This window comes from Anopheles darlingi, chromosome X (genome assembly GCF_943734745.1).
Source record: "Anopheles darlingi chromosome X, idAnoDarlMG_H_01, whole genome shotgun sequence".
Taxonomy (NCBI): Eukaryota; Metazoa; Arthropoda; class Insecta; order Diptera; family Culicidae; genus Anopheles; species Anopheles darlingi.
Genome location: NC_064873.1, coordinates 10,172,549 through 10,199,297, shown reverse-complemented (window position 1 = coordinate 10,199,297; position 26,749 = coordinate 10,172,549). Strand labels below are relative to the sequence as shown.

The 26,749-nt window shown below is 47.6% G+C and overlaps 3 protein-coding genes across 5 annotated transcripts; 1 reads left to right on the top strand and 2 right to left on the bottom strand.

Annotated features, from left to right (window-relative positions):
- The first annotated feature begins 171 nt into the window (after window positions 1–171).
- Window positions 172–11,476, top strand: LOC125955566 (GDP-D-glucose phosphorylase 1). 3 transcript variants are annotated; one of them, XM_049686713.1, is made up of 5 exons: window positions 172–1,128; window positions 1,255–1,277; window positions 9,958–10,184; window positions 10,267–10,680; window positions 10,827–11,476. In XM_049686713.1, exons 3-5 carry the CDS (start codon window positions 9,987–9,989, stop codon window positions 11,280–11,282), a joined length of 1,068 nt encoding a protein of 355 aa, XP_049542670.1. In that variant the 5' UTR covers window positions 172–1,128; window positions 1,255–1,277; window positions 9,958–9,986; the 3' UTR covers window positions 11,283–11,476. The 3 variants fall into 3 exon arrangements, with proteins under 3 accessions (XP_049542670.1, XP_049542677.1, XP_049542662.1); XM_049686720.1 differs by lacking the exon at window positions 1,255–1,277; XM_049686705.1 differs by having other exon boundaries at window positions 172–1,277.
- LOC125959449 (uncharacterized) lies at window positions 4,662–18,882 on the bottom strand. The gene is made up of 14 exons (XM_049692276.1): window positions 17,428–18,882; window positions 15,991–16,211; window positions 13,305–13,550; window positions 9,690–9,883; window positions 8,955–9,613; window positions 8,703–8,884; window positions 8,411–8,614; window positions 8,209–8,327; window positions 7,992–8,130; window positions 7,431–7,927; window positions 6,269–7,347; window positions 5,745–6,202; window positions 5,153–5,677; window positions 4,662–5,053 (listed from the first exon to the last, which is right to left on the bottom strand). The coding sequence occupies exons 1-14, from the start codon at window positions 18,674–18,676 to the stop codon at window positions 4,805–4,807; spliced, it is 6,021 nt and encodes a 2,006-aa protein (XP_049548233.1). The 5' UTR covers window positions 18,677–18,882; the 3' UTR covers window positions 4,662–4,804.
- On the bottom strand, window positions 18,881–26,749 carry LOC125959438 (uncharacterized). Its single transcript, XM_049692265.1, has 3 exons — window positions 26,136–26,749; window positions 25,543–25,802; window positions 18,881–19,030 (listed from the first exon to the last, which is right to left on the bottom strand). Exons 1-2 carry the CDS (start codon window positions 26,673–26,675, stop codon window positions 25,551–25,553), a joined length of 792 nt encoding a protein of 263 aa, XP_049548222.1. The 5' UTR covers window positions 26,676–26,749; the 3' UTR covers window positions 18,881–19,030; window positions 25,543–25,550.

Below are 26,749 nucleotides of genomic sequence, written 5' to 3'. Positions count from 1 at the left end.
CGGCTTTTAACAGCGCTGGAACTTCAAATCACTGTATTATTCAAAATCGACATAAGTTCCCTGTTGAATAATAGTGTTAGTAAGTGGTTCTACTTTCTTCTGTTGCACAAAATCATAAATAACTGGTAAACGAACAGAAATTTCAATAATAATTTATTTGATATTCCCATGTCGCAATCGAGGTGAGATCGCAAGCGTCGCAGTTTCTATACGTAGCGCAATTGTAGCAAAACCAACATGTATGGATTTGACCAAGGTGTTTTAAATAGAGAGTTGGCTTCACATAGAACAACACCTCAATCGGATTTTTTAAAAAAAAGTTAAGAATGTAACAGTCACGTTCAATGTTTATGTTTACATCGGGGACGCTATTTTCGAAGCTATTTTCGCTTTTCCGTGGTATTACGAATGTAAAAGTTCACGAAAAGTGGCACGAAAGTTAAAGTTTATACAAGAATTCCCAATGTTCTTTCTAGTGTTTTAAAATGGTATCGGTGATATCGAGCTGTAGTTCTTGCCACCTGTCCCAGAACCAGAGCTAGCTAAAGGATTCGGCAAACCGGTTGCAGCACTTGCGGCAGCTGCGTCACTTTCGGCAGTTGCGTACGACATTTCGGCTTGTCAAACACGAGATCGAATATGAGCGTTCAAAAGTGCAGCACGAGCGGCAACTGCGCCATTGCCTGAACGTTTCTGGACCCTACCCCATTGCAGATAGGTATGCAGCCGGGTCTCTTACAGCTTAAGAGACCCGCTGGCAGATCAATTTTGGGTCTCTTAAGCATTAAGAGATCAGGTTGCATACATTTTGGGAATAGGGTACTCACTCACTGTAAAACACAACGAGGTCGCTCGTTTGATCCTAAATAGAGAAATCAAGTATTTAAACATTCCAAAATGAGTGAAAGCAGATATTTTGCCTGCTAAAATCATTAAACTTGTCCGTGTCTTCTTTTTCTTAAAACGCACGCTACTTTGTTGATCGGCCCTACTGTCAAAAAATTAGTATTATGGCTTGTCAAAGCGTCTTTGACGCCACCTTTCTATTCAAAACACCTGTGTCTAGTTTCTACCGGTACATGGTGGTGGTTATCGATCTGTTTGATGTGAATGTTGGCAGCGCAGTGGGTAGGTAAAACACTATCGACCGGATACGTTCGATTGCAAGTACTGGCAACATCAATAACACTCAAAGGAAACATTACATTTCTGTTTACTTTTCGTCGTTCTTCGTCGTCGGTGTCACCATGGTAGTTGCCCTCTCGCTCGTCGTACTGGTAAGCGATGTGTTGGGTGTGGACGTGGTATTCTGCGAGAGCGTGCCGCTCAGCGGAAGTCAGAGATGCTCGATCGATGATGGGGGAGCGAATCATTGCAGCGGTGCCACCTGAGCCGCTGTTCATTATCTCACGCTGTTGCTGGTTGCTGGAATCCAAAAGATGCTCCGATATCTGTAAACTGTTACGGTTTGGCGAGGGAGAAGATAGATAGCGTACTCGTTGCAGTTGATGCTTGCTGCTGTAGTCCTGTATCTGAATAGTGCTACGGAAGCTTCCGTAGGGCGATAGGTTCTCCGGGATCTTTACTGTCGCTGATTCCGCACTCTGTGCGATGGGTGATGTTGTTGATGGGAGAGCTGTTGGCGGTACCGCTGGTGCTGTAGTAACAGGACCATCGGCACTTCCGCACGAAAAGGAAGAGGACGAGAAGCGCATCGACTGTTGCTGATGCCTTGTCGGTACCGAATGCTGGTGGCTTCTCTGTTTTGCTCCAATTTCGCTCATCTCGGAATCAGTGGTGGTTTCCGTCATTACTGTATCACCAGAGCATTGGAATAGTGTATCAAACTCTTGGAAATCACATGCCGGCCGTCGAAATATGTCTAGACTGCCCTCAGAGCTATTTGTCGGCCACGCTCTGTTGGCCAAATTATTACTCAGAATCCGCGGATTGTCCGCTGCAGCGGGACTCTCGAATGGCACGTTGCTTTGAGATTGTCGTTTAAATTCATTGTCGAGCGATTGCTTCAGCACAACGGCCAAAGGCACGGAAGGGTGCCTGCACTTGTATCGATCGCCATAGGATAAGTCGGATAGCAAACGATTGGCAGCAATTGAGTCTTTCTCATCGTTTGTCGTCGTTATGCAAGTACTCGCGGAGACGGCATTACGGCGCAACTGCTCTACCCGGGAGGGTAGAGGGGGCCGTTCCTGTCGTTGTTTTCCTTTAATCAATTCTACCGCCGCTGCAGATGGCTCTTCGAAATGCTCCGGGTTTCGTCGAAACCGGACCTCAATTTCTTCCGAGTTGTTTTCGATGGAAAAGTCGGTGGCACGTTGAAGTCGAAAGTGCAGCACAGCCGGAGAAGGTTGCAGCTCGATGCTGGGATTTGATTGCTGGGGTTTAGTTGGCAATGGGCGTGGAAGGTTGGATGTTGACGGAAATCGAGCATGGCGCTTACAATGAAGTTCCTTTACGTCGCTCTCCCGCTGCCCTACTGTTAGTAGATTGTCAGCCGACTGTGCTTTCCATTGGCGGTTCAGTGATGTTTCATCCTGGGATGCCATAGCCGTGGAGGTTAAGTGGATCCGCTGCACCCCCAGCCCGCCACCGGAACGCAGTGCGGCCGCTTTAGTCGATTCCCGTTCGACGATTCGGAACAGTGCGCTATTGTTTTTCTGCAAACTGCCCGATACACTCGTGATTTCTTCCATCGTGCAACCACTGTTGAGCGTCATTTTCGGCGGTGCTCGTTTGCGACGTCTTGGCGGTGCCTTTATCGTTGGTTCATCAGATGGCATACCCCGCTTGCATGGGGAGTACTTTTCGTGAACCATCGCTCCGCTTTCGGTAGTAGAAGCAACGAAGTCGTGAGCGCCTCCCGCCACCACTTGGGTAATTTTTCGTGACAGATGTAATAGTATGCCCCGTTTGGCCGTTGATCGATCACACTTGAGCGCATACAGACCATAGTTGTCCCGGCGGCTCCCGTACCCGACCAAATCCATAGCGGGGCGATCAGCAACCGTTGCGGAAATGCTGGAAATATCAGAGGTGTGCCTTCGATGGCAATGCGGTGGTACTGTAGACACTGATGGGAATTGGTGCCGAGAGCTTGCAGTAGTGCTAGGTTGTCGATCGATCGCCACAGGATCTGGCCGACCGGTTACCGTCACTGTTGCGGTGCTTTCGGCTCTTGTGTTTGATGGTCCCATGCGAAAGGCTGCCGATAGATGGTGGAATTGGCTCAGGTTCATCAATGAGTTGCCATTCCACTGGCGGATGCGTTTCAATTTTGGTAGCTTCGGCAGCGGTGGCAGTACACCTGCCAGAGGAAAGCAAGAGGAGCATGGAGCCAATTGTAACAAGGCACAGAAAACATAAATACACCAACACATAAGCACTTAAAAACAGTACCACCGAAGCAAATAAGCAATAACAAGCGAAGGCCAAAAGCAGGATATACGAAACAACACGTGTCTGCGGAGCTGCAAGCGCTACGCTACATGGGCTATTACAATTAGAAATGATCGAGGTAATACTTTTCAGGAAATCCATATTAACAGTGGTAGTCCTATGGCCGGCACTCGAAGTACTGTATAGGTTTGGTTGCACAGAGCAGCTCTCTTCGACCCAATTCGTTCACCTAGTTGAAAACTTCTGTTCCGTTCCGTCGTATGAAATTCGATTTGAGATGTCTTTGAACATGGAAGCCCCTCTCCTCCTATTTTCTGCCTTTCTTGCTATTGCTTGCTTGTGTAATAGGAGCCGTTGGGGGTATGCTGTATTACAGCCTGGCTAATTAAATTAGCGACACGAGTACCCCGCATCAAATTAAGGCACAACAGTGTACATGCTGGCAAAGAATGAGGCTGAGGTGAGTTTTAATCCCTATCGTAATGGGTATCACTGTCCCATAATAACAAATATTTTGGCAGATGAGGTTCTGTATTATTTGGCGGTAGATGAGCGAAATGTGTTACAAATAAGTCAAAAACTGTAAATGATTACAAAACATTCAAGTCTAATAAGTCATTAATACACATAAATATAAATACATACATGAACATATAAAAAGGAAGAGGAGAAGAGCAGAGAGACAAACGGAACCGCCGAAATAGAACGAGATAACAGTATTGAATTAACCACAACAGGATTGTTGGCATTCATTTATCAAGTAAGTTTTTCTTTCAGATTGATATCCGTTGATATCCTTTTGGCTTCCTTGCTGGAAGCGTTACAGGGAGGTAGTTTCAGTGTTGATGAGTCTACTATGAGCGTATGAGAAAGTAACTATTGCAAACATACAATACCGCGAATGGTAGGAAACACTATTAACATATAAACACAAGTAGGCACACACGCGCACTGCTCTAATGTGGCTAATGAATTAATCAAGCTAATTAATCGTCTAAAAAAATGTGTACTTTTGCTACGTTCGTGCGTCGGTACATGCGTGTAGTTATGCTTATCTGTTGGCCCTGAATAGCTTAAATCTATTTGTAAATGGAACTTTTCACAGAAACAACGCCTCTTTCCACTATATCTTTTTGATTGAAAAATGGATCACACTTTTTCCTATGATTTTTTTTTCATGTTTTACTTTTCGTATGTTTAGGTCGTATTTTAGCCTAGATACATGTTTACATGTAAACGCGCATACCCATGGTATGCAATATTTCTACAAAAAAAAAACATATATGTTACGAAAACGCAAACGTACAATCATGCAGTTGTAAGGATATTGATGCACACGTGAACATTCTAATTTCTATATAACGGCACGGCACGCACCGATACGGCATTAGATGAACACTTGCTCGTCCTCAGAGGCGTTTGAGAGGGATAGCTGAGCACGCCCAGCCGTTTTGAAGGTGTCTTTGGCCGGTGTAACCGGGTATCGGATTGGTCCGGTGTATTTGCGTCCAGTCGATGTACCCAACAAACGACCAGTTCCATCACCGCTCGGAAGAGTTTTTGTTGGCAGCAAGCCAGTTAGTTTTTCCCTTGTAGGATTGGTCGGATGGTTCGGTTTGTTGCTAGTATGCAGTAGCTGCAATGAGAATAATGTCAGATCAAGCAACGGTCAGATCAAGCAATAATGTCAGATCAAGCAATGGTGGTTGTAATCAGGCCGATGTCTGAAATTTACCTTCGGCAAATCAGGCATGCTTTTCGAGGGACTGAGACCGACCGGCAGTTTCAGCGATTTCTGACACTCGCTCATTAAGCCCAGCCGATTACGATTGCGCAGAATGTCCACTACGGTTTTGGCATAGCGCACACCACTGCTCGGATCATGTGCATCGAGTTGGTCATCTTTCATGCCTTGTTGCTCGCAGTACTTGCGGATGTTGTGAAAATGATGATCGATCTCATCGAGACAGCTCGCACTGTACTTTGGTGGTGCTGAAGTTGCTGATGTTAGTAAATTTGTTGTTCTGGAGTGTAGATCCGATTGACCACCGGTGGTGGGCTTGGCGGTGGTATTAGGCGAACGATTGTTATCCTTTATGTATAGGCTGTTCGATTTCGTAACTGTTGGTCGTAGCTGGGTCGCTTGCCGTATGAATATCTGCGAGAGTACAAGCTCCACTGTACGGCCGGTGTGCTGCAGGATGCTCAGCGATTCGGCATATGGGCGATTGAGCAAAGATTTTCCATCCACCGCGATGATCTACAGTAAGAAAGATTCGTGTAATATTAGTAACGTGCCCAGGAAGATTGAGGCTGGCCACACATACCTGATCACCTAGCCGTATGCCACTCCGTGCGCCTGGTCCGTTCGGTACGAGGTCCTTGACGTACACGTTATTATCGTTTCCCTGCACGATACTGATCCCGAGTGTGTATTTTGTTGTACTTGGCTCCATACGCGCTGTCGCATATGGAAACCGATTGTTCGCAAATACTTTAAGCCTGGTCGACATCATTGGAATAGAAACAGTGTTATGTTGCTGGGGAGTGGCCACTGATTCCTGACAGTGCGAGACGAATGGACGGCGAAGGGCGGTCGTTGACAGCTGGTCACCTTCATCGACTACAGCATCTTTGATTACCAGCACGGTAACGAGAATGCGATCGTTGCCCGTGTCGCTGCTGCAATTGCTAATGTTATTGAACTTCTCTAGCAACGTGTCTGACACTGTTTCGTCCACCATCGGCAGCTCGAACTGACAGCTATCACTGCAAATGCTCGATTCTAGAGGGAGACGCGGAGGAAGTGTTGGTTATTAATGGTCATAGGAGTTGAGACAAATATACTTACGAATAACGCATGCCTTTGGTGATAGTGTGTTCTGTGTGCTATTAGCAGTGTCCCGCAATGACTGATCGTCGATTTTCTCCGTAAAGTAAACCGATCCCATGCTGCTTTTGACGGATATCACATCATCCACGTTACTTTCAATAAGTGCACGATTTGGTAACCCTGATGCCGGCGCTAGCCCTACCAGCAATCCGTTGTTCAAACGCTGTTGCTTATGCATCGCCTCGTGTTCATCGTATTCGTTGTCGTCGTTGTCCTTACTAGCACGCCGGCTGACCAAGCTTTGGTAGGAGAGGGAAGCGGCCAAAGGTATGGCCACCTGTGCCCCGTGTGGTGTTTCCGGGAAACACAGGTTGTCGAACGATTTATTGAGGAATGGCGCTGAGAATACCTTTGTACCCATTTTCACCTTGTTCCGGTTGATGCTATGGTGCGATGCCGGTGACGATTCGCTCGCAATTTCGCCCATACTGTAGGCGTATTGTGAATTCGGTTGCAGTGTCGTTGCTTCCTTTAGGTTTTCTTCTCCAATGTCCACACTACCGCCGGATCCGCCACTTCCTGCTCGTCCCAGAAATGGGTTCTCGTTCTCCTTATTCTGGTTCTGCTGATTCGTAATCTCAACCGTGACATTGAGAGCCGAATTGCTACTGGTTTTAGTGATAACCTTGCTACAGCCAGCTTCGATGGTCGATTTGGATCGCTTGAGTAAAAAGCGCTGACGTAAACGTGCTAACCGATTGTCATTTAGCATTGACTTCTTAAGATTGCGCACCCGCAAACCGGTCGTTTTAAACGGTTTATCGATCTTCTCGATGTTTTTCACATCAAGTCCAGATTGCAGTGTGGCTGATGTAGCTCCAGGCACGCCACCTTCATCGCAGCTGAGCTCGTACACTACCTGCTTCTTAGTGCCATTGGGATATTCTGGCGACCGGTCGTCATGCTTGCTGCATGTTGAGATGGACTCAATCGGCACATTTAGTTCGTTCGATAGGGTCTTGATCGAGATGAAGGAGTTGCGAAGCTTCATGTAGAATTTGTGATGCTCTGATGCAAGGTTGAATGCGAAGAAACTTCTAAAACAATAAAAATGGAGAGATTGTGTATAATTTTAACTAACGAAACCGGGAGGTCGTTAATGATTAGAGCTCGCACTCACTTGCGGCCATCCATGCGCAGCTTATATTTCAGCAAGTTCTTCTCACTTTTGGAGCCGAGCGATTCGCTCCGTCGCACGACTACGCAGAATGCGTGCTTCGAGAAGCAGATATTTTCAATCTCGAGCCAATCGAAAAAGGCATAAAGGTGGCGCAGGAAGCTGTTCTTGCCATTCCGGCACTCTTGCTGCTGATGGTCCGTGGTGGTACGCGGTTGATAGCGTAAGTTGCGCTCAAAAATAGCGACGCCAGCGAGCGAGATGGTAACATATACATCTAGAGTGAGCCCATCACTGGTGGCCCAGGATGCACTGTACAGATGCAATCCGTATTCTTTCAGCTCCTGCACGTAGCGGATGAAGTTATGTTCGGCCTCGCGTTGATGTAACCCGCGCTTGCAGTAATGTGAGTTGCGCAAGTAACGTGCCAGTTCCTTCTTCTTTCGGTACACCTCCTCCGGCAAGTAGTGTGAGATGGTGAAATATTCTGAGTATTTCATCTGTAAAAAAATAAGATAAGGAGCTATCAACAATGTATTTTTCTCCTTTCAAATGGTCACATACATTTTCCCGAAAGTTGCCTACTTCAGCCTGTAGCGCCAGACCACCGAGAGCTATTAGATCGTCTTCGGTGCACAGGATTTGCCGTTCAAGAATACTCTTACGTAGCTGAAGATACAACAGATGGCGAGACTCGATACAACTGTGTGTAAGAAAAAAAAAAGTGAAAGCATCAATTTATATTCAACTTTCCAGTCCCAGTCAAAAAACGTTAGCGTACCTGACACCTCGTAGCGTGGGTAGGAAGAACTTGATCCGGATATACAACATAAAAACTACATTATCCAATTCCAGCGAACTTGCTTTCTTCGAAGTGTTGACCCAAATCTGTGGGGCCACCTGTTTTGGAAGACCAGAAAGCGTCATATTGGTTATTTGTAAGGTCCCCTTGAAACCGGAAGGCTGCTAAGTGTAACCCATACCTTGTAGATCTTCAAATCGGGTGGCAGAAAGACAAAATCGCCTCCTATGAGGGCGCACAGGCCCAGGAAGAAGTTTTCGGCTAGATGCTCCAGTCGAAGGATAGCGTCAAAGATGTGGTTCGCAAGGGTGGTGGTTGGATTACAGGTAATATTCACTTTGGTACCGTTTAGCAGGAGGATTGTGACGATGCGACGGTGCTGTGTCTGTAGAGGCGCAAAGTATTCAATGCATTGGGTGAGTTTCATGGAAATGCTTGCTATCATTCACCTCCTAGCCTACTGGAACACTTACTTTAGCATCGGTGATATCGAGTGATTTCGGCTGTGAACTAGAGTTGCGGATAAACTCTGGTCCTTGCGAAGAGGCAGCGAGTGCTTCTTCCTCGATGCGTGCCATGTGGGCCTGCTCATCCTGCAATACGCCGTGTTCAATGGTCTGCGTGACAATCGGTACAACTAACGGTGCACCAATATCTGCAAATGGAGAATAACCTACATGAGTTGAGAGCCGTTTCATGGTTCGTTTGGAACTCTGCAAACGTACTGGGCATGGAGGTTGCATTGTATGCGGCTTTGGCGAGCGGAACACCGATCGGTGTCGAAGGTAATAGGCTCGGTAGCTGAGCGATTGAATGAGATGGTAGCAAAGGCTGTATTTGCCGCTGGTCGTCCTGCTGTGTTTGGGCCCGCTGTTTGGCTGTCGCTACTTCAGCCATCTTTACCTCGACCGTCGTGACATCGATGGTATTGCGGCGCAGATCATTGCGCCTTCGGGCCGCTACTGTCAACTCTGCGTTCTGACGCCGTCGAACGATGACACTGGTTCCATCGCCGGCGCCTGTCCGGTTAGCTCGCCCGCTCTTCACATATCCGATGGTGTTGTAGTTCCGCTGAGCCGCCGTCTCCGAGCTGGCCAGCTCGTACTCCCGATCAGTTGATCGAGGCAGTGAGGAGAACCGCTGTTGCTGCTCGTTAGAGCCACAGATCTGTACCATTGTCGTTGTCTGAGTATGTAGCAGTCTCTTTACCTTCAGACTGCCACTGCTGGCCAGTGAGTCAACATTCGTTTTGCTCGTTTCTACACGGTCATCATCATCTGTTTGGATGATCGGCCCGTAAGGCCTATCATTCAAAGATTCCTTCCTGCGGTGGACCTCTAGAGGCTCTCCGTGGTCAGACGACCTACCCGAGTCTGTATCACTTCTACAAATCAGAAAAAAGAGATGACAAATATTTGTGATGAGCCAGCAACTGCACCAACCATTGAGGTCTTACTTACTTTGGTTCCTCGATTGATTCAATTGAACGCTTGATCGTGTATTCTTGTTGCGGTCGTGGATTGTTAGTGATTGCGGCAGCGGCTGTCTCAGTTGAGTGATGCTTTGCATTCGAAACCACTTCGCGGAAAAGATCGATTAACATATGCGAGAAGGGTTTGTGTAGATTATGGTTTTTGCAGTAATCCGATATGATCTGATGTGGAAAAGTTAGAGAAAAAAAGATGCGACATGCAGGTTTATATTGGGTGTAATGTTTTTTTTTTGCAGATCTAGTGCAGATAATCTGAATATGTGTTATGAACCAGCCGATCATGAGCTCCATGGGTGATTGTTGCTATCAGCTGCAGGATGCCGTCCTCATGCCTGAGCCAGAGCTACAACAACGACTGGAGAGTGCCTGGACGGAACGACACGCGGCAGGTATCGGGTTTCGGTACAGGCTGAATATAGAAAAACAGCGCATTGTTCCAGGACATTTTCAATTCTTGCTACAAGTAATTTTGGTGGCCAACCCTTGCTCACTGACTCTATGCGGGCGATCTCAGTCATCATATCAATGTTGATCTCGTTCTCCAGCTGAATCGTGACCGCCTGACACAACGTCGCCAGCCACAACAGATATCCCTGGATGCCCCCTTCGATGAGTCCATATTTAATTTCACTAAAGTCCACAACGATGAGGTACTGCTCGAGCTGCAGCCAGCGTCAGAGGACATAGGACATTGTGAACTTCTACGTCGTGTTCCGGTGACGTTGCTTATCAACAATAGTCCTCTGTCAATTTATCACTCGCTGGTCGTACCGGAACGGCACAAGTGCTGTCCTCAGCGGCTAACACCAGGTGCCATACGGATGGCTTTGGAACTATTGTACCGGCTTCCCGATCGACGGTACCGACTTAGTTACAACAGTCCCGGGGCGCTTGCCTCCGTGAATCACCAGCATCTACATCTAGTGCGTGTTGATCACGAGCTCTATGTACAGCGTGCGGTAAGTTTACTTTCTCTCTCTCTTTCTCTCTCTCTTTCTCTCGCGCTCTCTTTCTCTTTCTCTCTCTCTCTCTCTATCTATCTCTTTCTCTCTTTCTCTCTCTTTCTCGGACTGTCTCTTTGGAATTCATGTCTTCCTCCATACAGCCTCTGATTCCGGTTGGTAACGATGATCGATTGACTCGCCTGACGGACGATTCGCCGGTGCAGGGCTATTGTTACGAGTTGTACAATGCTCAGCGTGACCTGGAGCCCGTTTGTCGTGGTTTACATGAGCTGGTCAATCTGCTGGCACGGCGACAAATGCCTTATAATCTATTTTTTACATGGACGGAGCCAACAAAACCGGCAGCAGGCACGGTTCGAGTGCTGGTGTATCCCCGGTTGACACCATGCGTCAACAAAAGTGCCTGTTCTTTCAATGCGGCCGCACTCGAGATGAGTGGTTATGTCTCAGTTGGTGATGCGGCTGATTATGAGCAGTTAGACGAAGGTAAAATAAGGGTAGCACTTCAGGAAGCACAAGGCGATGTGTACGGTGCGTTGCAACCGGAGTTTGCGAGTAACTCAGAGTTTACCATCGCAAAGAGTTTATCCGCATAAACTGGCGCAACTGCATGGCATGGCATACTTCAGCTAGCTGCAGATTTAGATGTATTTTGGCGCAGGACCCTATGTATTAGAAAGCCAGGATTTTTCAACTAGTCGTATACAAAAATCAACGACTACGAACGGCTACGGCTGCATTTTTTGTTAAACATAATATAAGATTATATGAAATAACAACCAAATTACATCAACACACCGTATTTTTGATCAACGTGTGGAACAAATGGCTCGAAAAAGAGCTCTTTCCAGTCATGACTAGATTATCCGAAAGAGATATCCGGGCAGCTATAGCTTTCTCCTATGTTGCATTTACGCTCCTAGCCTGTACTGTGCCTGCTCTCAGCACTATCTTTTCATTCAATAGATTTTTGATAGTTTGAAGAAATAGAAGAAGCAATGAATATTGTCCACAATGAGCAATGAGCAATGAGCAAACGTGACCAGATTCTTCCCGGAAAAACTTCTGCCGGTATTGTTACCAGCTGAAGTCATGATCAGCGCAAAAAAAAACAAAACAAGTGTCAACAACCATTAGGAATGGTAAGGTACATATACGTAAGTAAATTGTAACAAGCTATATGAAACCTTATTCACAACAAACAAGACAGTTACTACTCCTGCTGAGGGCAGCCCCGATTTAAAGAGGTCTGGCGAACTATTTGCTACATTCAGCCTTCGCAATGCTCTACTTGACATTTTTTAATTTCGTCCTACGATTAACCGGCTCCGTCCACAGCTGTTAGGGGAGGGTTTTGGTGTTTGGAGAAGCCCTTTAGATTACGGATGAATGTTTCATGATTAGCCGGAAAACTCGGAGACAATGATAAATAGTTGACCAAGGAGAACAGCAGAACAACAGGCCACCGCTGCTAGTGCTGCGTGGCGTTGTGATTTGCATATTTTTCTCATTAATCACTAGAACGAATGGTACCCGGTCGTGGATGGGAAGTATCTTAAACGCGAGACTGTGGATGGCATAGACTGGGCAGTGGCATAGAGTTGTGGGGTAATAGCTGTCAAATTTGCTGTGAAAATGTGGCAGCTGCCTAGTCGCCGCTGACGAAGATGGGGCTCTGGAAATTGCTTCCAACCGCTTGACAGTGGCTTTTTCTGCGCAATAATGTTTACTCACCCTCTCTAACTCTGTCTCTCTTTCTATATATATATCTCTCTCTCTACTTTTCTCTTTCTCTTTCTGTCGCTTTATCGTTTTACTTAAGCACCTTGCTAGTCTCAACAAGTGGCATAATAGCATACGCTTGAATCGCTATCGCATGATACACACGAACAGCGTGGCATGTTTTGTCCTTTTTTGTTATAATTTGACCTGCTAGCTAAAATGGAAGCAGTTCGATCAAGCTAAACCATACATTCACAGTCTGTGTCGTTTTATTCTCTTTCTCTCTCTCTCTCTCTCTCTCTCTCTCTCTCTCTCTCTCTCTCTCTTTCTCTCTCTCTCTTTCTTCCTCTCTCTCTCTCTTTCTCTCCCTCTCTCTCGTTCTCTATCTCGAGGTACACTGGTCACTGAATTCAATGATTCATTTCCTGTGATATTTCAAACTGTGCTGTGGCGTACATTTCGAATGATAAATGGTATTTCCACTGGAACGTCTGCTTAGAAGCAAAAGCTGGCTGTGACTGCTGGGGCCTGCTGTTTGCCATTGCCACATTGGTCAGGAGTCTAGCGCTTCAATCATTCACAAAAGTTAAATGTATTTGTCAAGCGTGTTAATTGCCACTGGGCCACACAGTCCGCTCCAACCTGACAGACATCCACCTTCTTCATACCATAGAGTGTCATCGGTATCGTCCTTAGGGTAAGTGTTTCGTGTGGAAGAGTGACCGGGCAGCAATCATGTACTAATATGCATGACACAACTGTGCGTTCACGACTCCTTGCATAAGGATCTCATTGAGAGTTAAATAAGGATGAGGAGTATTGCCGTTCTCATATGTGTTAAAAAAATACTAAACTATTTAAAAATATTATGTTTTTAAATAAAAATCGGGCCTTACATCGAGCAAAAACATCAGGCTTGCACGCTGGTACAGGTTCGCCTCGCACATGGCTAGCACGACATGGTCGAGGGGTGTCAGCTCATCTCCGCTGTCCGTAGCACCCGGAGACCCTGCCCGTATATCACACTGGGTCGTTGTTCCATCGTTCCCATCGAGTTCTGTTCCATCACCGTTTGCCAGGTGATTGACGGCGAAGGACGATATTGTCCGCTGCAGGGTGATGCCGAGTGAGTAAATCCACATCTGTGAATAGATATAAAAGGACGGGAGGAGGACGAAAGCAAGAAATAGAAAAAAGAGAGATAGGGAGAGAGAAGAAAGAACAGTAAAAATTTGCAGCAGTAGAAGTTTGTTTCTCTATACTATATTAAATCCAATGTTACAATACATTGTACTCGTCTGCTATCAACCTTATCATCGTCGAAACTCTGCTGAATGTCGCCGTCACATGCGAAAGAAATTGAACAGGGATTCTATTGCCCTACTAAAGCCAACCACATTCGAGACCGCTACAGAAATCTGCCGTTTAATGTGGGATAATGTAAATTGGACAACATTTGCAAATTGCGTTGGTTAGTGTCAATCATGCCGTGGTTTGGTAAATGGCCAGCAGCAGATAGAACTGAGGGTTTGAGCCTTTTTAATTGAATATCAATCATCTACTCCATCTCGCTTGTCGAATTATACGTCATAAAGGCAAGGCCGAGAATTAAGCGAACGGCCTGAATCGAAAACCCAATCTGACAAACGATTCCGTAGTGGAGATGGCCGTGCACAAGGAGCGCGGATAAATTGGGTGGAGGCAATATGGAGATAAAAACATCTTGGATTTTTGATTGACGCTTAAATCCATATCGCAGAATATTGCTACTACTCGGATCATTCATTCGATGATGAGGATAATGCAACCGACTCAGCCGCCGATTGATTGAATTGGTGCCATGACTTTTTGTTTTCATATTTTCAGGACATGTTTAAACATGCAGAGCAATGCAGTAAAAAGCTAAACATGCTTTATTTAAGCGTTTTTCACCAAAGAAAAGTTCAACGAAGAACGCAATGTATGTTCGCTGAATGTTCATAGGGATTCCGTTAGCATAATGTGCCGTTAGAAGTTTAGAGACGACACTTTATATCAGCCACTTTAATCTCCGGCCATGCCATGGATTTTGCCAGTGCTTTGGATCGATGGATGAAAGGATCAAATGATGGATGGAAGGAGGAAGGGAGAAACGATGCCGAGGATAACCATAGGATAGGATACCGCAAACAGAGCAAAAACGAGCAACAGTATTCGATAAAGTGGGAAAAAAAATCCGACGGTCCGAATCCGCTGACCGCTGTGTGGGCGAAAGGACTCATTCGTTTTATTGCTCTCCAGCACACCAGCACCAAGCCCATCGGCAACTATCCGGCGATATAAGCAAGAGAGTCTCCTTCCATGCGGACACGTCGTCTGGTACAAATAGCCAGGATGTGCCTTTCACCTTTTGCCTTATTCTTTTACCTTGCGGTCACATCGAGCACCGGCAAGTGATGGAGCCGAGCGACCGAGATCATGCAGGCTTGTGGGGGCGAACCCGGAGAGGGGTGGGATGGGAGGAGTTGAATCAATCTCAAAACAATTCTGCTTTCGGGGTGTTGGGCGATAGTGGGCGGAGACAGTAGATGGATAGCAGTAGGTGTGACAAAGGCGTTTGCTATCGCAATAATCGAATAGGTTTATCCCTCACGGCCGACCGATCCGTCCCCTCCATGGGCATGGCGCACCGGTGCTCACGGCCGCCAGAGGAGCAGATTCGTCGTTACACGAACAGGACTTGCTTGCTTCAAAACACGTACTTCTTTTGATTCGCGAGCGAACGGTATAGAGAGTCTCCGAACGGTGCGCTGGTACTGGTGGTTCGTGTGAAATGCGTTTTATGTGTTTTGCTACCCCGGGTGGGCGACCGTTCCCGCGGGAATAGATCGTCCTTGATACGCTATGTTTTTTGTAGTTACAACGTGTTGGAGGTGTTGGTGGCGGATTAAACAGGGGTGAGAGATGATGGTGTAATGATTGATTCTGTTGAAGCAGCACCCGAAGCCTACACAACAAGATGGGTTGTGTGTATGTGCACCTTCGAATGTGTGTGTGTGTGTGTGTGTGTGTGTGTGTGTGTGTGTGTGTGTGTGTGTGTGTGTGTGTGTGTGTGTATGTGTGTAAATGGAGTGTGGTGAACGGTTTGTCAACCCACGCCGTCGCTCGCCCTTTCAATCATCGCCCTTTACACCGATTGTCTGCGAACTACGAAGCATCGTTCAAACGGGAGTGTCTAACAGGACAAGGCCCCGCTTGGATACGACTACAATAACCCTCTAGCAGCACTGGCCACGACGAGGATAAAGGGAACGCGCTCGCTCTCGCCCTTCCGTAAGATGACAAATTTATTGGTGGTGCAATCCGCACTGTTTATCAAGTGTATTGGTTTTTTTTTTCGCTGGAGTTGGGCTCGTCTATCCTAGCAGCCCGAAGGCCACAACGAAGGGTCCAAAGGGTCCGCCGGCATGTCGGCGCAACGGTGACAATGAGACAACCGGCAATTGATCTGATGTCGATTGATCGAACGATTCGAATCAGATTCGCAGCTGTAAATTAAATTGAACGTAAAAAAGAAAAACCGTACACGCTGCTTTTACTCACCTTCTCTATGTCGGATTCATTGAACTGCAGGTGTTTGCTGCGTGAGTTGTGATACTCTGGCGAAAGGTATTGCAGTAGGTCCTCTGCCACGCTGCCTGTCGCGCTAGACGACGCTGGTACCGTGCACGCTGGGAAGATGTTGAAGACGACACGACCCCGTGAGCTGAGCTGCAGACTCGTGGGCGTGATTAGTGGTCGCACCTTCGCGATCGATGGTGCATCTGGAAAAAAAGGTAACAGGTACGAGAAAGTATAATATACATCCGTTCGACTACATTATTGTTTTGGGTGTAAAATGAAAAGGGCATGCAGAGGTGGTGGATAACCACACTTCCACCGACGGCTGATAGCAACACTCGCTTTCGCAAAGGGGGAAAATGGTTCGATTGTCGCCTGCCAATTTTCTTAGTTTGATAACTCTAACTAGCCGTTCGGAATTTCGTAATTAATTGCTGTCACGGTGATCGAAGGCGACGGTGAAAGGAAGACCGAGAGGGCGACAAACACCTGACCCCGGTGGCAGAAAAACTGTTGCTTTCGGGGGGCTAATGGGCACGAGCAAGTCGGTGCAGCGTAGCGCCGCCGCAAAACGTCCGATATCCCGTCCGGATGTGCCTTCGACGCCAAGTTGATGGAATTAATTAATTAGCTACCATGCAGTGACAGTTGTTGGCACCACCACCAGTAGCAAGCCCAGAGTGCCTTTCGCTCAATCTACGCTTCATTACTGATAATGATATCAGAAGAATTTGTCGAAAAAGAGTTCAATTCAATAGGGAGAGCAAAGCAGGAAGCGGGCAAAACAAAAGTCGAAATAAATATGCACAACGGTTAATCAAACCAGCGGTTTTTTGTTCTCCATCGGTTCGATTGATTTTCAGCGGCATTTGTTTTGTTACTTGGTATACGGTTCTTCTCTTTGTTTACAAAATGCTTTACGAAATGCTCAGCTGCTAAAACGATTCATATCTTAGGGGAACCGATGGAGGCGCCAGGTATCTGATGGAGACGCTAGGTACCCGATGGAGACGCCTGGTGCTTCAGAAAAAAGCGAACAACCGGATTCGAGCCGGAAACGTAGCCAATGGTAAGAAGGGAAATAATCGAGGCGCGGTGTAATGATGGAGCCAATTGTTGTTGCTGAGGTTATGCCAAACGAGTACAAATCGTTAGCTTGGCAATTCAACTGTCGCAACACACACACACACACACACACACACACACACACGCGCGCGCGTAGCAAAGAGCAACATAATTTACATTTTGCAGCAGATAAAAAGCAAAACAATTCAATTTGAGGCGTTCAAGGGCTTGCTCCAAAGCAAAAAAAACGAGATCGCTAGAAGAACAAATAGGATGGGGAGGTGGAGGAGGGAGAGGAATGGCGGGGCGCAGGAGTAGCAGTAGGACGAATAGTGAGGTGCTTTATCTACTCACCACCAAGGAAGAGATCCTGGAGCGCTTGCACCGACTGGCAGAGCAGGGCCCAGCCCTCCGTCTGGTTTGGTCGCCTCAGTGACACCACGTTCCGGAGCGACACGGCACTCCCATTAGCGGTCATCGGTGTTGCTGATTGTTGTTGCGGCTGGGTGTAAGCACCGGACCGGAGTGCTGGTTGATAGTGGTGCGAGGGTATTGTTGATCGTTGGTTTGGTAGATGAAAAGCGAGTCGATCGTTCGATGGTCGAAGCATGCGGTCCGGGCCGACCATATCACTGGTTTGCTGCTGTTGCTGCTGTTGCTGTTGCTGTTGCTGCTGCTGCTGCTGTTCCATCATTCCGCGCGATTGGTGCGACGATTGCGCGTCACCACCATGCTGCTGGCAGGTGTTGATAACTGTGGTTGTATCACTGGCACATCTGTCGCTCTCACTCACTACTGGCCATGCTGGTTGATAACGTTGTTCTTGCTGCTGCTGCTGCTGGGTGTAATGCTGTTGCAGGTGTTGGTGTTGGTGCTTACGAGAATGAGTAGGATTGTTCTCGTTCCGTTCGTTCCCATCGTCGATTGGCACCAGTAGTGGCCGCCTGTGTTGTTGTTGATGGTGGTGGTAGTGGTGGTGCTGCTGCTGTTGCTGCTGGTACTTGCGATGAGTGTGGTACGTTGTGGTAGGGAGAGTCCCGGCAGTCGTGTCCATCTCAGAGCCTGCAATCATCTCCAGCACGTCGCTGCTACGCAACGGCTGACGCGGTTGCTGCTGCTGTTGTTGCTGCTGTTGTTTTGTTTGATGCTTTTGATGATACTGTTGCTGGTGTTGCAGAAGCTGATGAAAATGATGATGATGTTGTTGCTGATGCTGCTGCTGCTGCTGCTGTTGCTGCTGCTCTCGTATCGGATGATGATAGTTTGATGTTGCTGCTACCTGCTGCAGGTGATGTTCCGGTTGCAGCTGCTGTTGGTGCTGTTGGTTCTGGTGCGGTAGTAGTTGGTGTTCGTTATTGTCCTGGTTGCACGGAACACTACAAATGTTGCTGTTATACTTATACTGAAGATAAGGCCCCCGCGGTAAAGTATTGTTCGTGTAGGCACCGTATGTTGGTGGCGCTATTGTTGGTGTAGTTGTTGTTGCTGCTGCTGCTGCTGCTGCCGGTGCCAATTGCACCATTGTCTGCTCGCCGCCCTCGTTCGTGGACTTCTCCTTCTCGCTGCTTAGGCCCCGGATTGCTACCGGCTTTGTTTCTGGCATTTTCGTTCGATTCGGATTGGCGCTAGCGATGATTTTTGATAACATCTTCCGCCCGTTGCACACGCTGTGGTTCGCTGGTTCGTTTGCTTGTTTACCTAACCTCGCAATGCCAGCATTGTAAGCGATTCAAACACCAAACGCGACTACACTGGCGATCACTCCGGAATGTACCGCTATTGCTGCTGCGCTGTTTGCTGACTGGCTAAGGGGGGGTGGGGGGTGACGACGATGGATTGTTAGTAACGGTGGTGGTAAGAATCGGGAATGATTTGCGGCTCTCTTCTCTGCTCGGATGACAATAACGAAGACGATGAGACTGGGTACTGCAACAACAGCGAATGTCGAGTATGCATTCTAGAAGAATAGACCAAAAAAAGAACAAGAAGAACAAAGGAAAACAGTCAGTAAATGGAGAAATGTTTAAATTTACTGCTAATTGAAAAATAATTTAGTAAATAGCAAATTTACCGCTTATTTATTTTCTTTATAATTAAATTTCCATAGAAAAGTGCACACACACACATACACGCACATTGGCAGCTGCACGAATAGCATACGCCGGCCCAGGCTGCCACCGTTTGTTGATTAATGTCGAATTAATACTAGAACCGGAGCTCCTGCTCACACTCCAGTCAAGCTAATGGCAAATCCAATTGGGTGTTGATATGTTTTGCGGCAAGGAACAGAATGGCTGAACTCAACATAACGGCAGTCCGCGAGAACAGACTACTGTTGAATCGTTAATCCAGCAAAACCTACCGCCCCCCCCCCCCCTCCTTCCTCGCTTCTTCAAGGGTCGAAACCGCGCCCTTAGTCTTTATTTAATGAGGAACGATGTGGTGAAGAAAAATCTGGGCTAGACTAGCAACCGTAGACCCACCCCAGCACCTTCCTCTCGTGCACCTCTTTCTCTCTCTCTCTCTTTCTTCGACATTTCTGTGGTGAAGCCAGGGCGACGAGTAGATAACCTTCTCCTTTTGCGCATTGGTTTTTGCAAATCGGATTCCGATTTATTCTAGCCGACTTTATTGAAGAGCAGCATCGCAGCAGCAAGAAAGAAAGAGAGAGAGGGAGAGCGCGGAGAGGTTGGAATAGCATATAATCGCGTGTATCATCATCACTGCCACCCTCATGCAAACGAGCACGAGCGTTCACCACAAGCACGCCTAACACCACCACAGCCCACAAAAGCCTCAGGTTGCGGTAGAAGCATTAAAATGTTCCTGCATGCGCTCCAAGCAGCTCCAGCAGCAGCTCGGTCGGGTCGAGGCACCAAAATACGGAGCACTGGCTAGTGCACTCCCGGGAGGTACCCGGTGAGAGGATGCGATAGGATGTGAGGCTGGGAATGGTGGTGGGAATACGGTTGGGCATTGAGAGCTTTGGTATCATATCGTCAGATACCTGTCTCGATAAATTTCCTCTTCGTTCTTGAACACGTTCTCAGGACGTAGGATCTTTCTTATCCGAATTTGCTTACGACTCGTGGAGAGTGCTCCAAATGCTAAGGTTGCTGTCGACGACTCTCCTAGATCTCCTAGAAGATATTTGTGCTTTGCGTGCTTTAATACTGACTCGGAACACCTACGAATACCTAATGGTGGTAGTAAAACGCATGAAAGGAAACAAACTCTACAAACGCTTGCCAACTGAGGAGGAAACTCCTTTTCGACGAAGCCAGTAGATCATGGCGTTGGTCCGATGAGTCCAATCAATTTCAAAGGGGAGTTAAGTATACGTTTTTAATAATAATAATAATAATAATAATGATAATAATAATAATAATAATAATAATAATAATAATAATAATAATAATAATAATAATAATAATAATAATAATAATAATAATAATAATAATAATAATAATAATAATAATAATAATAATAATAATAATAATAATAATAATAATAATAATAACAATAACACTATCACCGTGGAAAGATTTTTATTTTCTTCTACGCTTAAAAATAGAAACACGGACGAGCGGGGTTCCGTTCTTTTAATATGCTGGAAAACGAAAATCAAACCAAAAACCAAAACGTCAAGTATAGCGCCATAAGTGGAAGCGAGTTTGCCATGCGGCGTAATTACACCGGTGCGCGGTGTGACATTTTTTTGGCACGGAATAAGGCTAAAGTGTCTGGGGTAATTACCAAAAAGAAAAGACAAAACAACAAAAACAAAAAATTGTTTGGATAAATTGGAGAGTGTGCTGTATACCGTCACTGCGTGCCAATCGGTCACTTGGTGACGCGATGGATTATAGCCAAAGCCAAAGAGCTTTCCCGTGGGCCGAGTGCTCTGGGAGCAGCCAGAGCTTTCTGCTTTCCGGCCCATCCCAGCCATCCATCCCCCCCTCCCCCCGGGGCTGTGAATACGAATTCTATTACGAAACGAAACCCGAACTCAGCTCGCGCGTAAACCCCAAGTGAAAAACTATTTTGCCCATCACACCCCCCCCCCCCAGGCCCCTGGGTGTGGTTTTCACTTAAACAGCCCTCCGACGACCACCCGCACAGTCCCACTAGTAGACCCGTGGAGCCTCTGGGTGGGGAGAACGATAATTGAAATGGCAGCAGCGTGGGCGACTATTATATGCTGGGATGTCCAGAAGCGGATGCGGAAGTACAAAAAGGGTGGGTGGCAAAAGGAGGAGGGGCGCACGGTTGGATTGGGATGCTAAGGGAGAGAGAGAGAGAGAGAGGGAGAGAGGGAGAGGGAGCCGGTTGTCACTGAATAATTGTTTCACCGTACCGTATGGCTCGATCTCGTTTACCACCTCCCCCTCCACCCCCTCCACCCCCATCGCCACCCCTACACCATCTACCCTCTACGATTCGAAACGGGTTTATATGCCAGTGTAGAGAGGGTGGAAAGGGGGGGGGGGGGGGGGGTATTATGTGTAGAACGAGTAGGTAGTGGACAAACGCTTGAAACGAAAGCGAAGAGCCACCAGCGTGAGGGTGGTTTGGTGGAGTGGCTACATAAAATAGTTTTAATTAAGACTTGCAAAACGCCACCACCACCACCACCACCTCAAACCGACGCCACCCAGTGCCCCCCTGTGTGCCCGATCTCGGCCGCGTTCGGTTGTGTCTTGGGAACCTATTCTACAGAACCGAGGGCGAGGGGGGGGGGTGACTTTGCTGGGCCTGGGGTGTAATAATCCAGCTAACCAAGCTCAACTCACTCTCAGCCCCTGAGGCCAGTGGTTGGTGTTGGAGGGTTGTGTTATTGGCTGCTGCTGCTGCTGCTGCAGCTGCTCGCTGCTTGTACTTCGGTGCACGATAACCCCACGATAGGATGTTGTAGGACCAGGAATTTATGTAGAGACAAATCTGGGACCGATAGGGGGGTTTTTCGGCAATCGACCGGTAGATGAAAACGGAAAATATTTAAAGCAATCCAAGACACGCCGGAAATGTAGGCGGTTGCTACATCATTGCTACCCCCGCAGGGACTTCCGGAGTTAAGCCGCTCCGGTTGAATGTTGGGGAGGTTTCCATCAGCATCAGCATCAACACCAACGCATCGTTCGCCGGAGCCCCAAGCCCAAGTCGACACTTGGCCACAAAGAATACGATCATGTCAGCCGGGATTTGGAGGGCCATTTTTTTTTTGTTTTGCTTTGGTTCGCCACCACCGGTTCGTTCTCCAAGGAAACTTAGCATAGATCGATAGACAGAGAGAGAGAGCGAGAGCATAAGTAACAAAAAGGGCAATACTGCTGGTTTGGCGAATTAATGGCCCCAAGAAAGCCGAACCCAGGGGCCTGCTGGAGGATGCTGCTGTTGCTGGTGCTGCGCGCCTGTCACGGGCATTTGGATCTAATTAGTTTTGGTCACATTCATTCACAGTCCTGCTGCAGCTGCTTTTGCCAAGCGGCCTGTTATAGCCTGATGGCCCACCAACCATGGCAGTACATGCCATCCGACACACACACACACACACACACACACACACACCGCCCGTTATCGCGGACAATCGTGATAATTAATGGCGCACCCCTCCCCAGACCGAGCGTAAAACATGTTCGTGACGTACAAAGGAAGGTAGCGACAAGGCGAAAGAAAGAGATAGAGAGAGAAAGAGAGAGAGAGAGAGAGAAGAGAGGAGAGAGAGAAAGATTGAGAAGTGTGATAGAGTGATATGGTCTGGTTAATCGACTAATCGAGGCAATTCTGCCACTTTCACATTCTCGTGCTTCGCGATACGAAAGACACAACACATCATCATGGCAGACACACACACACCAGCCGGAAGACCGTCATAAGTATGAGCATAAAGTCCATCTTCAGTTTTTTTTAAGATATTCGTAAATTGTAAATTCGCCATTTTCTATTGCCAAATGCAAGTATTATGTTTGTTTTTCTAAGAGGTTTAACATTCCTCTTTCAGATTCACTCGCTTTGACCGTGATTAGTTCAATGACAAACTTTTGATATAAAACTTCAAAACAGATGTAAACAAAACGCTTAAAAAGCTATAGTAACCTAAGGGTTCTATTAGTAGTTAGAATAATATTTATTTTAAAGTGGGCTTTTATTTTTGTCCCACCTGTGATCGACCATCACCCATTTGAACAAATACCCACAAAATCATTTTTTTCCCTTTTCTCATTTAAACAAATTCCACTTTACAATAAATGGTATTCTTAGTAGTCACTTTACAATAAATATTATAGTAATTAAAAATATTACTCATTTAAACAAACTAGAGCTGGGCGTTTTACTTATGCCGGTCACTGTATGGGCACGCCACGCCACACCACAGCACATTACCTTAAACACAAAATGGCCAGAGCCCACCCCCGAAAACGGTTTGCCCTGCTGTTGAAGCATTTATCATTTCAAAAACTATTCCTCTACCCTAAGAGAGCAACGAGAAGCAGTCGAAGTCGTTCTTGGCGAAAGGACCTGTACAAGGACGTTTCCGGTTGCGAGAGTGTTCGGGGAGGACGCCCGGATGCACCCCCGGGGTGGGGGAAAACCCCGGCGGGGGTGTTTTGGGTAACGTACACCATTTTGTATGGAAATTAATCACTCTGTCGCCGGGTGACGCGTGGCACGCCGTGCTGCTCCACGGTTGATGTGTTGCTGCCTCCCCCGGAGAAGTCCGAAGCCGAGGATTTGGCCGGGCAATTTGTCCGCATCCGTGAGCACTCGAGGTGACCGATCACACTCGGTTTCGAAACAAAGCCTTCGAGCCCCATCCGACTCTGACTTCTGGCCCTAACAAAACTGCTTGGTTGCTTCCTTGGGGAGCGCAAGGACGGGCGGCTGACCCCGGTTGACGTCAAGAGCCGGAAAATGCGGAAAAACGGCTGCTTTTTACCACTCGCCAGCTGCTGCTCGTTTCGTAATACTGACACACGCGGCAGTGGGACGTAGGTGGCCCGGTAGATTGCTCGAATGAGCACATTCTCCGCATTCCATTTGCAGGTCCTCCGGGCCCGGTGATGACAGCAGCTTCCATCACTTGCACCACTTCCCCTCCCTCTCGATGACTCTCGAGACAGACCATTGCTCCCGCTGCTGCTGCTGCTGCTGCTAGGGCCATGACGGATGGTAGTATGTTGATTGCGAGGGGGGTGGGGGTGCGGTTATGGGGGGGTGGCAATCTGTCAGGTTCACCAAGATGCATTCCGAGGGTCTACTCAAAGAGTAAGATGCAGAGAGGAGTAGGGGAAGCGTTTAAGGGTGGCATTGTGTCCCCGAGCGACGGATAGGGTTTGGCCGGTTATGTTCCCCACTCCCGTGCCTTCATCTGAAGGGCAGTTTAATTAAAATTTTGTCCAATCGTATGGCGAAATCAAATTTCGCCTGAATTGCTACCATATGGTGATCATCATCATCCTTTGTATTGGAGCGTCCGCTCTCTCACCTCATCATCAGCATAATCCCAACTGGCAGCAGCAGCATACCAGAAAATGTTAAGCAAACCATCTTAACGTTGCGGCCGTAATACGACAGTTGAAAGGGTAAAAAACCAAAACATACACCTCAACCGATTCAAATAATTTTAGCGGTTATCCGTTTCAAAATTTTGCCGTAAGATAACCCATAGAATGAGCCGGACACAGAAATACATGTGGAAAGTGGAGGAGGGGTGGGGAGGGAGCGAGTACATACCTAGTACATCGCTTGTACCTTCCCCCGTCCCTTCCAGATAGATAAAAAGATGATTTAGACATAATAATTGTCTCAAAAACATACACACCTTTTCAGTTAAATATCTTTGAAAAATACATTATAAACGTTAAATAGTGCTATTACGGAAGAGGGGAGGGAGATGCCATTACATTTTCAATGTCGAAAGATAATATTTGGGTAGATTTTCGCACCATAAATTGATTTAATCTCATGTTTAAGGTTCTTGTTCCTTCCACTGGTTATTTAACGTCCAAATTTTGAAATGTTTGGCCCCTAAATGTATGCAATTAGAACCGGAAGGCCTACCGAATCGGTTGAGGTGTATATATTGGTTTTTTACCGTTGAAAGTTCTCGCAGAGAACTGAGGTAAACAATTTAAAAAAATTGCTCAAACTAAGCCAAATTGTCAACCTGTCTTCTGTTCTGAGTTATCTATCTCCGCAATGCGAGAATTCTTCCGCGGTCTCTCTGTCGTGGCTAGAGACGAAGCTTTAACGAAGGGGATTAAATCAAATCTCTTCTTGAGCACGTACTAGTTAAATAACAGAACAGACAACATTCGAACAGCAACAGAACCCACAATAGTCGGCCCCATCGCCGGCGATCGTAGTTTCTATTCTGCATCGAAACGGCAGCACGCGAAGTAATTGATGTGCACCGGGGTTACAGGTTTGGTAGCGCACGGTTGAAGTTTCAAGCAAACCTTTACATACCTTTATCTCTACACGTCACAAATTGGTCCGTGGCACTCCTTAATGTCGCTTGCTTTCGCTCGGACGTAGCAGCAAGGCGTTGCAGCAGCAGCAGCAGCAGCAGCAGCAACCTTGGATGATACTCCACCACCACCATCAATGCTACTGCTGTCCACTTCGATCTGCACGAATCGCTCGAACTGCAGCTGCTGTCCCGGCTGGTTGGAGTTGCAGCAACCCAACTCCAGGCGCTGCTCGTGATACGCTGGTGGTGGTGTTTCCTGCAACACGATTCTGCTGCTACTTCCGTCACTTCTGTTACTGTTGTTGTTGTTGTTGTTGCTGGTGGGGCTGTTGCCGGTGTTGACGCTAAGACTATCGTGCCGCATAACAAGCACCTGGTTGAGGCTCGAGCAGTCGAGCAGCAAGACCTCTTCGATCGTCCCTTCGTCTTCGTGCACAACGCCGTTGGCCGTTTGGTGAGCCTTCGCTTCGCTCGCTAGCCACTGTTGCTGCTGCTGCTGGTGCTGGTGCTGCTGGTGCTGATACTGATGGCAGATAGGTGACAGTCCGTAGCTGATACCATGATACTGACACGTCTGAAACGCTGGTACCACGCTGGTACCGCCCTGTTGGCGATCGGCGACCGAGCAGCACTCCAACCGTAGCGGTCGCTCCAGTCGTCGCCCCTGCGAAGCGCCGAAAGAATCGGATTCCATTGGGTTTCCGGACGGCGATGAACCGGCGGTGGTCGAACGCTCATTTTGCACCAGTACCGGTGTGCCGCCCTCGCCCGAGATTCTTCGGGCGGCCGCCGCACAACTCTGCACCATCATACCACCTGCGGCTGGGGCGACGGCGACGTCGCCGGCCACCGGCGATCGATGCCCGCACCGTTCGATGCAACCATGATGCAAATGCTGGTGATGGCGACGATGCTGATGGTGGGCACAGGTAATTGTGCCACCTGCCGCGGTGGTGTGTGTGGTCGTTGGGTGGTCGTTGTGATCGCTCGCTGCAGACGGCACCAGTGGTGGTGGTGGCAGCTCGCGGGGCGGCAGATAGTACACCAGGCAGGTAACCCCGACCAGAAACAGGAAGAAGATGAACACGATATCGAACATGAGCAGTGAGTTGAACGTCATCAGCTGCATAGCTTTTCGGGGATCACCGTTACACACACGCGCACACCACACCACACCGCACAGCACTTTTTCTTCTTCTTTTT